At 61.2% G+C, this 16,339-nt stretch overlaps 1 protein-coding gene across 2 annotated transcripts in view; it reads left to right on the top strand.

Annotated features, from left to right (window-relative positions):
- Positions 1–452: 452 nt before the first annotated feature.
- The window catches only part of LOC122202411, a 46,471-nt gene continuing 30,584 nt past the window's right edge, over positions 453–16,339 (top strand). Inside the window, exons 1-2 of one of the 2 annotated variants that reach the window (XR_006194647.1) lie at positions 453–567; positions 13,365–13,521. Coding sequence is in view for 1 of the 2 variants with exons in the window: in XM_042908764.1 (XP_042764698.1) it covers positions 493–498; positions 13,365–13,521 (163 nt within the window). In the remaining variant the exon portion in view is untranslated. The remainder of the gene's footprint in view (positions 568–13,364; positions 13,522–16,339) is intronic. The other variant, XM_042908764.1, reaches the window with a different exon arrangement.

Here is a 16,339-nt window from a genome sequence, read left to right as displayed (position 1 = left end):
TCGGCGCCACGAATTCCACCGCTGGGGGTTCGGGAGGCTCAGGATTCGGTTTCCGGGAGCCACTCCAGGGTCGCCAGAGGCCACCGCGTCTCCCACGGACGGGTCTCTGCAGACACCCGTCCCACCTTTGCGGACTGGCCGTCGCTGTTGGTAAGGACGACACAGACCCGGGACCCGATCCGCGGCGAGAAGAGGCAGCGGCTGAGGGCTGGCGTGGAAGATGCCGGGCGCGTGCCCTGCGGCGTCCCGACGCCAGGGGGCGTGCCGTGCGGCCCCACGACGCGGCCCCACGACGCCGGACGTGAGCTGCGGCCCCACGACGCCGGGGGGCGTGCCCTGCAGCGTCCCAAAGCCAGGGGGCGTGCCCTGCGGCCCCAGGAGGCCATGACGTCCGCTGCGGCCCCACGACGCCAGGGGGCGGGCCCTGCGGCCCCACGACGCCGGGGGGCGTGCCCTGCGGGTCCACGAAGTCGGGACGTACGCTGAGGCACCATGATGGTGAGAGGAGCAGCACCCCCCCCATAGGTGCCCGGAAATCGGGTCAGTGGGGACGCCGACCTCGTGCAGGTGGGGACACAGAGGGCCTTGGTGGCCCTGGGCGGAGGGACTCTGCTGAAAGAGGGGTGAGGCGGGAGGGCTGGTCCCTCCAGGGGCCAGAGGTGTGGCCGTGGATGCGGGGAGCCGTGGAAGCGTCTCCGGGTCAGAGGGAACGGGGCGGGGATCAGAACCGCACCCCTGGGGGCCGTCCCCTGCCGGGGAGGGTGCTGCCGTCTTGGGCGATTAATCTTCTCCTCACTCACCCTTTATTCTGGGTTGTTCTTTCTAAATATGGCTTTAGAGTTAAAAGTAACGTATGGGGGCACCGGGGCGGGGGGGGGGTGCTCAGTGGGTTGAAAGCCGGACTTCGATTTTGGCTCAGGTCATGGTCTCTTGGTTCCTGGGTTCGAGCCCCGCATCAGGCTCCAGCGTGACAGCACAGAACCCGCTTCGGATCCTCTGCCCCTACCCTGGTCGTGGCCTCGCTCCCCTTCAACGATAAACAAAACGTTAAAAAAAAGTAACGTATAGTAAAATTATGTGTCTTCTTTAGGTGACAGGTCTGTGATTTGTGACATGGGCGAGGATTCAGCCTGTGTCCTCAGGCCTGACCCTGGGGCCACCACGGACACCTTCCCAATGCTGCGGTTTTGTCTTTCTGAGGATGTTTGCTCCAGGGGGGAGGGTTTGAGGCTGGCTCAGCTCCTTCTCTTGGCGAGTTGTCCCCGCGGACGCGAGTTGGCGGTTTGTTCCTGCTGTTCTGAGTAGTTACTTCTCCTCGGTGTGGACGGCCGAACCACTCTGCCCCCCCTGCGGTGTGGACGCATGGTCTGCTCTGCCCACCCACTTGCTTGCTGAGGAACTGTGGTTGTTTCTGGTTTGGCCGGTAGGAATACAGCTGCAGTGAGCAGTCTCGGGCAGGGTTGTGTGAACGTGGGTCTTCACAGTTTCAGGGCAAACACCCGGGAGTGGGTTGTGGGGTCGTGTGGTGTCTATTTAACTTTGCGGGAAACCCCAAACCCTTCTCCAGGGGCTGCACCACGATCAGCTGTCACCCGGGTCCAGTCGCCCATGGGCGGAAGCCACTCACCTGCTCCCAGACACCTGCACTTCAGCACCCGGAGAACGCAGACGTGTGTGCGGCCGAGCTAGGGGTGTGGCCCCGGAGGCTGGGTCCCCGTTCTCCTGACATGCCCAGGACCCTGGCTGTGCGGCGGTTCTCACTCCGCAGCGGGTGCCTTCGGTGTCCCGCTTCAGGGGAAAGCTGGATGGGGTCTCCTGTGCTTCTGTCTGTAGGATGACCCATGGGGGACCCCGATAAGGAGTCACATTGGCCTCCCCCAGCCTGCCGGGGGGATGGGTTGGGAGTCACGTCTGATTTAAAGTAGTGGAAGTCAAGTAGTGTGATGTTCAGGGCCCCCCCCCGGTTCGTGGCTCAGAGCCCCAGCTGCATTCACTGTGCAGGGGATCCGATGTCGTCACCGTCCTGCCATGTCCCCACCAGGACTCGATGGGAGGCAGTGAGGCTGTAGTGACCTCAGGCTGACTCGGCCTTGGCTTTTCCACGTGTGCTCCCCGCTCTGGCCCTGACTGAGGCCCAGACACAAGCAGGTGCTCCCGTGGTCGGCAGAGCTCAGGTGCAGGTGTGGGGGAGGGTTTTGTAAGTCGTGCAGACGTGACACCAAAGGAAATTTTACCCGTTGGAGGGGTGATGTGCGTCTGCAGAGGCGAGGACTTGGGGGACGCCCCTGTCTGGGGGGACCTTCCTCTGCCTGCTGCAGCCGAGGGATGGCCATGGCCCGAGGGCTCATTCGTCTCGCTCGTGGACCGAGTGAGAGGACGCCCTTCCCTTGTAGTGACGGAGCTGAAGGGGTGGGGCGGGGCCAGCTCAGCAGACACAGCCGATGGTGGACACGGCCGCGTCCCTGTGCCCGTTCACGTTTGGTCAGCGTGGCTGGGAAGACCAGACGGGAGTCAGCACCGAGGTGCGCTCAGGGCCGCTGGCTGGAGATGCATTTGCCGGGCCTCCGGGGAGGGGGCCGCAGCTCATGTCTCCCGGTCCCCCTGGCGGGGGGTTGCAGCCTCCAGCCCAAGGTCACTCCCAGTCAGTGGACGTGTTCACTTGGGGGCAGCCTGGCGCACGCACTGGCCGTTGGCGGACGTGCAAAGAAACGTCTCTAGGAAGACCATTGTGCCAGCTCAAGTGGTTTCTGTCAGCTTCAGGACTGGGCCTGTTTTCATTCACTTCGGGGGCTGGTCACTGGATCGAGGATCGGCACGTTGAGCCGACGTGGCTTCCGAAATTGCCCAGAGAGCTCGGCGGCTCGGCGGTGTGGTTCACGTGCTCCTGACAATTGAAGAAAATTCCCTTCCTTGCTGCTTTTACAGACGGAGCCGGAACGTCATTAAACTTGATCACTTCATTATGGGATGCATCGTTTGGTGATTTATCTTAAACAATTTCTGTGACTATTTTCTACTATTTGGACAAGAGAACTTCTTTCAGGAAATACACGTAAACTTTCAACCATTTGGGAAAAAACCATGAGCTTCAAATGATGGACAAGCCGAGGGGATTTGTGGGTCAACGAGACCGTGAAAATTGCCTCCAGCTCTGAGGACGCCAGGACTCTGTCTCGGGAGAGGTGTGCGCACTCAACACTGGCGAATGCGAGACAACGTCCCCTCACCCCTCCGGCCAACGCAGCGGTATGTGGCCGTGCGCTCCGTGGGCCTCGGGGCCATCTTGTCGCCAGACCAGAGGCGACTGCCCAGAAATGGCCGTCAGAATTTTCCACCAGAGTGTTCTGCCCCAGTGGGCCGCACAGCACCCACCTGACCAAGATAGTACATCTAGTGCGAGGTGGAGAACGTAAGCGTTTTCTAATATTTGACAAAAATCCGAACGCCAGATTTTTCTCATTCTCGTCAACCACTCCTTGTTCCCTTCCCCCAAGAAGGTGTTCGGGAACAGTTTAAGACGTCAAGGGAAGTGTTACGTGTTAGGTTTGCTCTCCGTCAGCCAAATACATTGTCTCGTAAGCTGGTCAAGACAGGAAAGGACCACCTGGAATTTGATCTTGGGGGCGTCTGATGGTGGAGGCATCTAGGAAGAGAGGGAGAGAACAAGGAGGGACATGTGGTAAAGGCCCACGGTAAAGGCTCCGAGTTCCGGCACAGTCGGGAGCCTCCGATGGCCGACCGTGCCCGCTGATGAGGCCGCTACCCAAACAGCCCAGTATCGTGTGCCTGTGCTTGCTTATTCCTGTCCTGCGGGTTTCAGGTCCTTACGTGACTGTGGGATTATTCGAATAAGCCCACCACAGCCTCCTGGGGGGGGGTGGAGAGCCATAATTCTGGAAGCTGGAAGTCCAAGACCTGGTGCCAGCAGACTGGTGTCCTCGCGCCTGGGTGCCAGCAGACAGGTGCCTGGAGAGAGCACGTCCCGGTTCACGGATGCCACCAGCCCTCTCTGCCCTCATGAGGCAGAAGGGGCGAGGGGGCCCTGTGGGGTCTCTGTTATCAGGGTACTTACTAATCCCCGTCATAGAGGCTCCACCCTCGGGACCTAGTCACCTTCCAAGGCCATCCTTGGGGGTTAGGCACCGTTCATCCTTGGTGAATCTGGGGGGGCACCAACGTTCAGTCTGTAGCAGTCCCCCACCCACTGCACCTCTCCCAGCCCGGAGAGGCTGAGCTGTCCGCCGCTGGCCACCGGCAGGCGTCAGAAGGAGGACGGGGAGGGTCACGGGGCCCCCTCCCTCGCTGCGCGGCGGCTTGCTGATCTGGAGTCACAGCCCCGTCGGGGGCCCTCTCCCCGAGCACCTTCCTCCGGCTGGCTGACCGCGCTCTTCGGCCGGCCTGCTGGGCCCCACACCTGCACGCTGGGCCCCACACCTGCACGCTGCTTCGTCACCATCTGTTGACTGTGTTCGCTTTGAGTCAGTCTGACCTGGTTTTCGCTTCCCTACTGGTTTCAAGGAGGTCTGAGCCGCCTTCTCCCCTCCGGGAGGTGAAGGTCACGTTTCGAGCAAACCCGGAGGCAGAGGTGGAGAAGGTCTGATCTGCCGTGACTCGGGACTCACTGCTCCGCGTGGGGCGGACTCCACTTCCGGAACACCTGGCGGTGTGCCTGGCGGGAGGCTCGAGCTGTCTGCTTCCCGCGGCCCTGACGCACCTTTGCAGTTTCCTGTCCTCTGGGCAGCTGCACCCGCAGGGCCCCCCGACCCTCCCCCTCCTCCTCTTCCCCGGGGGGAGGCCTGCTGGCCTTTCAAGACGGGCCAGGCCTCCCTTGCTTTGGGGAGTGGGGCCTGTCCCTGGCCGGCATCGGAGCGGGTCTGCGGGTCTTCACCCTCGAGGGGGCTGACGGAAGCCTCGCTGAGGCCTGATCGTGGCAGGATGTGCGCGCTCCTGTGCGTGTCACCGTCGTCCCGTCCGTCCCCATCCCAACACGGGAAGTGTCTGACGTGGCACGCGGGCCCACCCGGCCCTTAAAGCCCGGTAGACGTTTTGGGGGGGTGTGGCCGGAGCGTCACGACTTCCAGAGGGAAGAGCGTGACCGTCTAAGTAATTACCGCCAGCCCGCCGCGCACCAAACGGCCAGAGGGCGGAAGTGTTGATTCTTGTTTGAATTTGGAAGCACCTGAGACCCTTGCACGCCCCACCGGCGGGAGACCCGTCAGCCTGGCCGCTGAGGGCGCTGAGGGTCTGGGGCTTCGCGCGGCCGTCCCCTGACCTGCTGCCCGGCGAGCCCGCATCTTTAGCTGCTGGTATTGCTGCCGTGAAATTCCTCTTGGCTTCACGTCTCTGCATAAATAATTTAATTTAAATGACTTTCATCGTCAAGACCTGCCTGTTACTGTGCAGTTTACAAAGATTCATCTACCTCCTTAGAATTTAGATCAGCATGGAGCACGGTAGAATGTTCTTTTAGACTAAGCAGGGACCTGATTTTAGCCAGAAAAAAAAAAAAAAAGAGTGAACTGCGTGTAAGATGGTTTCTGAGAATTCCCGGCTTCTGGCGGCCACTTAAAAAGTGCCAGAAAAAAGAGAACTTTTAAATAAAGGATTACAGGCAGCCTGTGAGCGGCTTCTGCTGCTACAGAATTACCACAGACTCAGCGGCTTAAAGATACAGACGCATCAGCGGACCATCCCGCGGGCGGGAAGTCTGAGCCCTGGGAGCAGGGCTAAGGTCAAGGTGCCGACCGTGCCGCGTCCTCTGTCCTTCCTCCCGGAGCTCTCGGGGAGATCTACCTCCTTGGCTCTACCCCCTCAGCCCCCTGCCTCTCCTCCGCCTTCCAAGCCAGTTGTGGACAGTTCCAGCCTCCTCCCACAGGGCTCTGGCCTCCTCCCACGGGGCTGTGACCTCCTCCCACGGGGCTCTGGCCTCCTCCCACGGGGCTGTGGCCTCCTCCCACGGGGCTGTGACCTCCTCCCACGGGGCTCTGGCCTCCTCCCACGGGGCTGTGGCCTCCTCCCACGGGGCTGTGACCTCCTCCCACGGGGCTCTGGCCTCCGGCCGCCCTGGGAGGCCCCCTGACCTGCCATGAGGTTACTCTTGTGTCCACCTGTGTGAACACAGACAAGCCCAGACAGCTGGGCAGTGTGACGTCGGGTGCGTCTGTGAGCGTCTTCCCGAAAGAGATTAGTGTTGGATTCCGTCACTGAGCAAAGACCAGCCCCCTCCCTGGTGTACGTGGGCCCCATCCACCCTGCGGAGGGGCCGCTGTTGGCTCTTTCCTGCAGGATGCCCGGTTTGTCCTGCCCACGGGCATCGGTCCCCTGGGCCTCAGGCCTTTGGGTTTGGACCGGGACCAGCCCCCAGCTCTCCGGGGTCTCCAGCTTACAGACGGCACACGGTGGGACTTCTCAGCCTCAAAGTCCACGAGGCAATCCTCACGAGAACCGTCTCTCTGTATATCCACGTATGTCCCACTGGCTCTGTGTCTGCGGGGACCCCCGGCTACTACACTCGTCCTGCGTCACACCTACCCAGACGGCCCGAGGTCACCTCCCACCTCCAGATCCCCAGTTTAATCACATCCGAAAGGTCCCTTTTGACGTGCGAGGACATGTTCACAGGTTCCGGGCTCAGGACTGCATGCCTTTGGGAGGCCGACATCCTACAGACCACAGACACAGGCTCCAGACCCCCCGGGACCAGCGGGGAACTGAGGCGGACCACGGAGAAGCCTTTCCTGTAGTGGGAACCGAGCTCGGCAGGAGGGAGCGCAGTGAGCAAGCCGGCTCAGGCGCCCCTGGGCTGATGCCCACACAGCCGGGTTCCTTCGCGAGGGTCATTTCTGCAGAAGCGCCAGCAGGCCTCTGTGACGGTCGCTCTGTTCCTTTGTCTCCATGTCCACGAGGGGAACTTGCAGCCACGGCCGCTTCACGCCGTGGGCTGCGTGGCAGCACCCGGCCTTCAAGGAGAGAGCTGGTCCTGGGAAACACCACGCACAGAGAGTGGGCACTTTACAAGCCACGCACACGTGTGATCCTGGTGCAGAGGAACCCCCGGGCCCCCTGCTCTGGTGGCTGGTGGTGTACTCTCCAGGAAGAAGCTTCCAGAAGGCTGCCTGACAGAGGCATTGGCCGGCCTTGCTCTGGTGCTGCCGTGGCTCCTGGAGACGCGGTCCTGAAGGACGGGGCCGTGTCCCCGGTGCTGGGTGCCCGATGCGCTCCGTCCACACGTGGCAAGTTGGCGCGAGGCTCCCGGTCTTGCGCCGGGGGTGTCGCGTCTTGACAAAGCAGAGCGGGTTTGGGTTCGAGACGTCCGGGCAGCGTTCGGGAGCTGCTGTTTGGGAGCCAGGGCCCCAGCAGTCCTGCACCTGTGAACGCAGAGTGATGCTGTCCAGCCACGGGTGTCCGGCCGCTGTCTGTCTTATGTCCCTGACCATCAGTCGAGCTACGGGGATCGGCACTTGTCTTGCCAGTCTGTAGCCCAGAGAACTTCGCTGATGCGCCCGTTCGCTTGGTTCTATGTTTCCAGACTGTTTCCCATCAAGCAAAGTTCCTTTCAGGCCCTGGGGCCTCTTACCTGGGAGCCCAGGTGACTCCTCCTCTTCTCTGCCATCGTCAGGGACGGAAGACACCAGGGAGACTGGTCCTTCTGTTTACGTCTAGAGCTCTTCACTGGCTCCACGGGGCTGGGGGACCGTGACAGACGGCGGTGTGAAGACCCGGGGCCTTTCGAGGAAGGTCCTGTTCCCAGATATGGGAGTGTGGACGTCGACGGGCCCTCCGCTCTGGGACCTGCCTAGGCCACGTCCTTTCCGGGTGGGGTGGCCAGTGTGGCCCGGATCCGGATGTCTGCCCGCCACATCGGCTCCTGGGGGCCTGGCCGTGGCCACTGTTTGGGTCACTGTGTCGGCTCCAGTGCCCGAAGTTGTTCCCTCCCTCCCCAAAAGCCCCCAACACCGTCCTGCCCCCAGACGCCGTCCCAGCCTGCTTCCCGGGGAGCCCGGCCTACAGCAGGTAACAAGTGTCCCTGGGTGGCCGCGGTGCCGGGAACTTGAACCTCCCTCCACCCCTGCCACTCGCCATTTTGCACGTCATCCCATCGATTGCACCAACCTGAGGAAATATTACTGTCCTTGTTTTATGATGAGAAGCTGGAGTTCAGGAGCTGGCACAGGCCACACGGAGAGCCATAGGGCGCAGGGGGGACCTTGCCCTCAGGCACCGGTCAGCGGGCCCTCCCCCTGCCTCTCTGTGATGACTTCACTCCCCCGTCTGCCCCTGATTGCACGCCTCCCGCCTTGACCCTTGCCCCTTCTCCCTGGGGACCCACCCACACCCGTGACCTCCGTGGACACCCTGCACTGAGCATTCCCGACCTGTCTGCCGTCCCGACCCCCTCGTGCGCCTCCCTGGCCCGCTCTGTGAGATGATTCCAGATGCAGAAAACCCAGACACTAGCTGCATGCCCCTGTCCTGGCCTTGTGGCCGACCACCGTCCACGTCCCGGCTTCCTCAGTGTGGCTGCTGTGCGCTGCAGTCCCGCGTGGAGGCGCGAGGCTTCTGAAGCCGGGAACCGGCAATTTTTGAGCAATCTGTGTCCTTTTCATCATTCTCTGCCTCAGGGTCACTCTTTTAAAAGTCATAATCGTGCTGCTACAATGAAGGGTTTTCTGTTTCCAAACACGGGCTGAGGGCTTAGCTCAGCAGGACATAGCTTATGTCACGTTATCACGTTACGTTATGTTGTTATGTTGCGTTATGTTACGTCATCGTGTTACGTTATTACGTTAGTTATGTTGTTACGTTACGTCATGTCACGTCATCGTGTTACGTTATGTTGTTATGTCATGTCATCACGTTACATTATGTTGTTATGTTACGTTACGTTATGTTAATTTTTAAGGACACAGTTTATTGAAACAGCAGCAGGTGTGCCACACAGATTGGAGAGCTAGGGCCTTTTCGGGGGCTGATCCAGGGAAGGAGCCGGGTGTGGGCAGAGCAGGAGGAGAGCAGCCGCTGGGGGTGGGCAGTGGTCCTGGCGGGATTGGGAGGCCATCGGGCACGTGGTCTGGAGCCGGCCTCTCCCGCAAGTGAGGGGCTGGGCTGTTCACCTGACTGCCGCCACCAGCGTTGGTTGAGGGCGGCTCTGGGGTTTTCAGCTCTGGCCCGTCTGGTCCCCGGGGCAGAGACGCGGGGACCGCCGGGAGAGCCCGGCCCCTGCCGTGCGTGGCCGGTGCTCACGGTCGCCGCCGCAAGGCCACGGTCTCGCGGAGATCCAAGACATCAAGCTCGCCTTTCCACGTTGGAGATTTAGCTCAGGGCAATCATTTCCTTCAAAATTTTAATAGCTTAAGTATGTTGCACCTATGGGTCTTGATGAAGTTGGGAATAATTCTCCATAATTAAGACTCTAATAACCGCTACTTCATGGAAATGATACTTCAAAACAACAAACAAACAGACGTAAAGGTGTGACAGTTACAGTGTAACCAGGAGGCTCACCGGGTTGGCTGTGCTGCATAGACGCCCACGAGATTTGCGGTGCTGCGCTGTCCCCACCGTCCCAGGCTCGCGGCCTCCCTCTTGCTCTCCAAGGGCAAAGTGCGGACACTCGTGATAATGGCTGAGTGGCCACCTCTGTAAGTGACAGCAGTCCATTGCTTGGGTCTGTCTGTCCTGCCTCTCTCACCGCCTGCCTGTGTCCCCCTTGAAACCGTCTGCACCCCAGGCCCTGCCCCCGACCGTGGTTTGGCAGGAGCCCCGCTGAGACAGACCCGTCCAGATATGAGTGTGAGGGAGCCTCGCGGGGATGTGGCTCAGCCCTTTCCTCCAGGCGTCTGAGGGGTCTGTCCCCCGGAGCGCCAACCTTATAACCGCCCGGGGGGCCGCTCTTCCCTCCCAAGCAGGACAGACTGGGGGGTGGGGACGCTGGGCAGGGGTGGGGGGGGGCGGGTTGCATAGCACCTCACCGTCGGGAGAAAACCAGCCGAGGCCGGCGTTACGGGCCACCGTGGCTTTCTTCCTGCCAGAGACCCGTCTTTCTTCAGTGGTTTAGTGCAGATTCCTTACAGAACAGCGAAGATCCAGCCGGTTTGTGCCTCCTGGGCCTGAGAGTGAAACACGGAGCCGAGCCTGCCCCCGACCGTGCGCCCCAACGGCAGAGACGGCCGCGGGCTCTCGGTGAGGGCTGGAGACTGCGCTCGACTCCCCGGGCTCGGAGACGGTTCGCGATTACAGAACGTGTCCCCAGAGGTCACGAGGCCGGACCTGGTCAGATTGTGACCCGCGACAGCTTGTGGCGGGGAAGACCTTTGTAGAGGAGGGCGAGCAGGTGTGGTGGGCCGGGCTCGCAGAGAACGGTCTGGCAGAGCGGCAGGTGAAGTGACAGGAGACACGCGTGTTGGGCTCTGCCCCAGGCGCTGGCACGGGGCCCCGCGTCCCTCGGAGCCTCCAGGCGCTGTGACGATCCTTCCTCGTGAGGAGGCGGTGGGAGCTGCCAGCTCGTGGCCCCGCCTGCACCCCATCCTCCGGGCGGGGTCGGGGGGGCTTGGTGAGGACCCAACACGCCCACGAAGCCGCCGTAGAGTCTGGAGCTGTGGGGCTCAGGGCTCTTCCAGGTTCCGGAACCGGGCCCGGGAGCTCCTTCCACGTCTCGCCCCACACGCCCCTTCGTCAGCTGCTCGTCCACGTCCTCCCGCGAAGCCCTGAACGGGTGCACCACGGGGCGTTTCTCTGAGCTCCGCGAGCCACTCTCCGGCCGTCCGCAGCAGGTGGATCGAAAGCACAGGTGCAGTTGGGGTCAGCAGTGGGGGAGGGGCAGCCCCGTGGGACCAAGGCCTTAGCCGTGGGGTCTGATGCCCCCTCCAGGGAGACGGTGCCAGAACTGAGCGGTGGGATGCCCAGCTGGTGTCGCAGGATCGCTCGGTGTGGGTGACGGAGGGAGGGAGAGACAGCCTTTCCCAGGCGGGGTGTGGTCCCCAGGACGCCAACAGGGCTTGCTGGGGACGCAGGGCCCTCCGGGCAGCCTTGAGCTTTCCCAGGCAGGCGCCGCGGGCACCGGGGTCATCCGAGGGTTGGGCCTTGAGCTGTGAGAAACGGTTCACGCCGCTGCAGCGATGCAGGGAGGGCTGGGCCTGTCCGGCTAGCGTCTGGCCGGGGTCTGGTCGGGGAGAATCTTGTCCGTGTGCACGTGGAAATGACCGCCACGAACCAGTCAGCGCGGGCTGGGGACTGGGGTAGCACGTTCACTGCCTAGCCTCGTTCCTGCGGGTGGAGCCGCGCCTCCCACGTGGCGGGGAGCCAAGGAGGCAGGACGCTGGGCTGGCGTGCCATCCGGAGCCGGTTCCAGAACCGACCGCTTGGGAGAGGGTGCGCTTTCCTGGAGGTCCCGGCTCAGCCCAGGGCTGCGGGCGCGAGGTACAGCACGCTGCCCGACGCGTCCGGCCCTCAGAAAGAGGCTGTGGCTCCAGGTGGGTGAAGCTGGTCAGCAGGACCCATGTGCCCTGGTGACTCACCGGCCCGGTGACAGACCCGGTTCCTGGGTCCCCGATGCATGGCAGAGTGATGCCGTTCCCGCGGACGTCCACGCTGCCCCTCTGTGGGGACACCTTCCTCCCTAGGGAGCTGAGTGCCGCGGGGAGGACGCCTGCTGTTAATGAGTGGGTGTGTGGGGGATGGGCAGGGGGCCCCTCCCTTCAAGGAGGACGTTCCAGTGGGGACGGGGAGGCCATAAATTCACGGTCAAGGTGCTGAAGACCGTGCACAGAACCGGGAAACGCAGCCCGGCACCAGCAGCCCGTGTGCTGATGGGTCGTCTGAACTTCTGAAGAGAAGCCTTTCGTGGGAACAGTGCTTCTTGCCTGGCCACGTGGTTGGGGACTCGGGAGTGGGCGATGCTGCTGTCTCCCTGTGTGGGGACACGTGTCCAAGTCCTCAGCCCTGGTGCCTGTGAATGTGACTTATTTATCTCTGACGGATCCAGCTTCCCTGTGTCCCGAGTGCGATTCTCTGGGCCTAAGGAGCCGGGTTTCCAAAGTGTTTTGCGTGTGCACCCAGCTTTTTTTTTTTTAATTTTTTAATGTTTGCTTATTTTTGAGAGAGAGACAGAGCGTGAGCAGGGGAGGAGCAGGGAAAGAGGGAGACCCGGAATCCGAAGCAGGCTCCGGGCTCCGAGCCGCCAGCACAGAGCCCGACGCGGAGCTCGAACTCACAAACCACGAGATCATGACCTGAGCCAAGTCAGACGCTTAACCGACTGAGCCATGCAGGCGCCCCCTGTGCACCCAGTTTTGAAGTTTGGCTGTTATTTTAGGTAGACGAAGGGGCTTAACGGGGGTTTATGTCAAGATTAAGAACTGTGCTTGGGGACAGGACAGACCCCTGTCAAGCGCAGGGCCCTCCGCATCCCGGGGAAGCCGCCAGAAGTGCCGTTGGTGGTCACCTCATTCATGTCCGAAATCTCCGAGGCCCTGTAGGGGGCCAGACCCTGGGAAGGAAGTGGGGAGAGGGCCAATTTCCCGGGGAAAACGTGGCCAAGGAGAATCCCGATCTTGACAGACGGAGGCCCATGGGGGGCAGGTGCGGCCTGGTGGGTGACCGGGGTGGGGGACCCTGGTTCTGCAGGTGTCAGGACACGCCGGCCTTGGGAGCTCCCATGGCAGCCGCGTGAGTCTGCTGCCGGGGGCATGGCGCGTGTCGGGGGCCTCCCAGCGAGTGGGTGGGCGCATGACAGAGTGAATCGGTACCGCGATAGGATCTGCTGCGGGGCAGGGGGCGGGGTCCTTGCCGGGGCTGGGGTCACTAGCATCGGCCCTTGCCCGTGGGTGCACGGTTTCGCCTCCCCCCGCCGCTCCCCGCCTCCCCGACCCAGTGCAGGTTTCTGAGGCCGCAGGACAGTCCATGAAAGGCCCTGGGCAGGTAGAGGGTTGCACCGGCCCCGGGGGGACAGTAACCAGGACGCAGGACCCTGCCGGACCTGGAAACGCCTCCTCCTCGGTGGCGGGGTGGTGGCGCCCTGACCAGGCGCCTTCCAGTACCTCCGCCCCAGGGCCCCCATCCCCGGAGTTCGGGCCACATCCTTGGCCGTCTGGGCTCCGTGATTGCGGGACACGAACACGCCTGGCCCCTCCATGGCCTTGAGGTGGGGGAACGCTCCGGGAGCTTCTTTTCCTACAGTTTCCTTTTCTCCCCTGGATGTGCCCCGTCTTCCTGAGCCGGTGGGAGGGTGGCCCGTGGCTCCGTGTCTTCACTCCCGTGACCCAGTCGTGTCCTGCCGTACTTCCCCCGAGCACGTGGAGTAGGAATACAAACAGTAGACATTGCACACTGATTGCACGATCACATTTTGATTTTTGATTTTTCAGACAATTCTGTATGTTGCTATCGCTGACGGGACGCCAGGGCTCCGACAGCACAGCTGTGAGCCAGGATCCGCGGCCCAGCCACGCGCCCTCACGTGTAGGGGCCTCGAGGGAGCAGCTCTACAAGTCCTGATGAGGCCTAACCCCGGCCCAGGACACGGTGAGCATCCGCTGCCAACGGGGCGCAGCCGCGTGGCCCTGAGCCTGCAGACTGCCCTCCTCCTGCCCCACGGCTCCCCGAGGTGGGTGACAGGGTGTCCTTGTCTGCCCTGGGCTCTCGGGAGATCACTGCGTCGTTGTCCTCTGGCCTCGTGGCTGGCCAAGCACCTGACTCGTGCTCTGTCACTCGGGGTTAGTGAAGAGGCCGCATCGTATGACCCAGTGCGGACTCAGAGTCGGTCTGATGCGGCCGAGGCGCGGGGCGAACGCTGGCTCTTTGGTCGGAACAGTTACTACTGAGGTGAAGGCATCGCCGTCCCCAAGATGAGGCACTTGGCCCGGGCCTGACACTGCACCAGGTCCCTGCCGGGGGACATGGAAATCCTGGTCCCTGCCTCAGGGCGCCTGGTCAGCCCTCTGCCTGCAGGAGGCCTTGCCCTGTGAGGTCAGGGCACCAGCTTGGAGGGAACGGGCCTGGGAGCAAGAGGGGAGGGGAGGCAGAGAGGGGGCGCACGCCTGTACCTCCCCATGCAGCGACCCAGTTTTCTCTGTAGAACTAAATATACAGTGGAGTGTGAATTTGGGATATTTTTCTGGAAGGAGCAGCTGGGGGAGAGGGATGGGGGAGATCGGGGGTGGGGAAAGCTGGGGTTCTGGGGTGCAGCTGGCGGGAAGGCTGGGGCCCTGAGACCACAGAGGTGTGACCGCCGATGTCCCACCGAGGGAAGGTTTGCTCCCGTGCAGCCCTGGGTCGGGGGTCCTTGGGGACACAGATGTCTGCACGCCGAGTCAGTCCAACAGAGGAGGCCCTGGGATTGGCCGGGGACCCCAGGGGCTGAGAGGGCTCAGCTGTCTCCACAGCGTGGCTGCTGGTCCCTTGGCTCATCGGGCCAGACGGACCGAGCGGGCCTCCCCTGTGGGTGTGCGAGGGTTCACGGCACCGGCAGACCAGTAGCCTCTCGCCCGTGGGGGTGGGGGGCTGGGGTGCACAGGGGTGGGTGCGGGAGGGCCTAGGGGGTCGACCTTTGAAGGTCCTCCTGACCTCCAGTCATCCTCCTCCTCCTCCTGTCCCGGGCCTGGAGCAAAGCTGAGGGCAGGTTTGGGGAGCACGGAGGAGGAGGAGGCCGGTGCTGTGAGCCAGTGGAGGAAAGCGAGGGCAGGGCAAACCCTAATGGGACGTGTCCCCTGAGCCACACCCCATGTGAGTGCTGCACCCCCAGAGGTGTGGGCTGAACGGACATTCGCACGGACACGGACATGGCCTCAAAACCCAGGTGCATTCAAAGCCTTTTATGTATTATCTATTTATTTGTTTGAGGTGTTTCAGGAGCTTTTCCTCTTTAGATGTTTGGTCAAATGTGGACATCGGTTTAACATTTATTCTAGGAAACTCCTGCACTGTAGTTTAGTATGATAATCCTTTAAAATAGAACATTCTCTCAGTACTCATTAAATACACGTCCTCTCATATGAAATAATTGCTCCTTCTCATCTCGATTGCACGAAGAGACTGTATTAGGTTAGACTTTGAAGGTGCAGCTTACCTTAAATCGGAAGATCAAATTAGACCCTGAAACCCAATGCCATTGTGCACTAAAGCCTTCCGCCCACCCTTGACGCCCTCTTTGGAGAAGGAAGGAAGCTTTGTTATTCAGAGATGGCTGGAGAGAAAGAAACGAATTTCCATGAAAGTCCAGGTGATTTGATGAATATTCATATGGACAATTTAATCAGCGACTGTTGATTATCTGCATTTCCATGTGAAGCAGGTTCCTAGAATATAAATAAAGATCACAGAGCAATTGTTTTGACTTTCATTCCGGTCTGTGATGCTCAGGTCTCTGCCCCAGGACCGGCTTCCTGTGTGGCTGGAGAGAGGCCGCGTCAGGACCAGGACCGCAGGGGTGGACCCGCTGGCATCCAGCTGCCCCTGCCCGGTACCTGGCACCCAGCTGCGAAAGGGCAGGAGGCTTCCCAGAAGGAAGGCTCACTAAGGATTCTTAGTGCTGACCATAGTACAGATCTAGGTGTCAGCTCGACCCCCAGGGTGTGGGTGCCAGGGGCTGGAGGTGACCGCGTCAGGGGAGAGGGCGGTTTGGGGGAACCCCTGCTGCAGCCGGTGGCCGTGGTAACCGTTGTTCTTGGTTGTCTGAGAGGGCGGGGGCTGAGGTCCCGGGAGGGCGTGGCTGACAGAGGCAGACGCGCTGCAGGTAAATTGAGGCTGAGGATGGCTGTGGGTTCGCCTTCCTCCGGCGGTTCTTGGACCTTCTCCAGTCCTGCATTCGTGATAGAGCGTTGACCTCAGCCGTGATGCATAAGTAAATGGGAATAAAGTGACAGCACTTTCACCTGCAGCAGTGACAACATGACAGAGCATGAATTCGGGGGCCGGTAACATGCGGGGAACATGCCGTGGGGTGCAAGCCTCTGGGGGCCTCGCGCTCTACAAAGGTGCAAACCCTGTGATCCTGAAGGTTTACTTCCAGAAGTCAGTCCTGGAGAAATTATTAGGTGTGATTTTGCAGGGGATGCTAATTAAGAGACAATAATAATGAAAAATTAGAAGTAATTTAAATGTTTAAAAAAATTTTTTAATGTTTGTTTATTTTTGAGAGAGAGAGAGAGAGAGAGAGAGAGAGAGACAGAGTGTGAGCAGGGGAGGGGCAGAGAGAGGGAGACACAGCATGGGAAGCAGGCTCCAGGCTCCGAGCTGTCCGCACAGAGCCCGACGCAGAGCTCGAACTCACGAGCTGTGAGATTGTGACCTGAGCCGAAGTCGGATGCATAACCGGCTGAGACACCCAGATGCCCCCTAAATT

Source organism: Panthera leo, chromosome D2 (assembly GCF_018350215.1).
Source record: "Panthera leo isolate Ple1 chromosome D2, P.leo_Ple1_pat1.1, whole genome shotgun sequence".
Classification (NCBI taxonomy): Eukaryota; Metazoa; Chordata; class Mammalia; order Carnivora; family Felidae; genus Panthera; species Panthera leo.
Note: the sequence above shows the minus strand (reverse complement) of the source record. Positions and strands in the feature narration are given on the sequence as shown.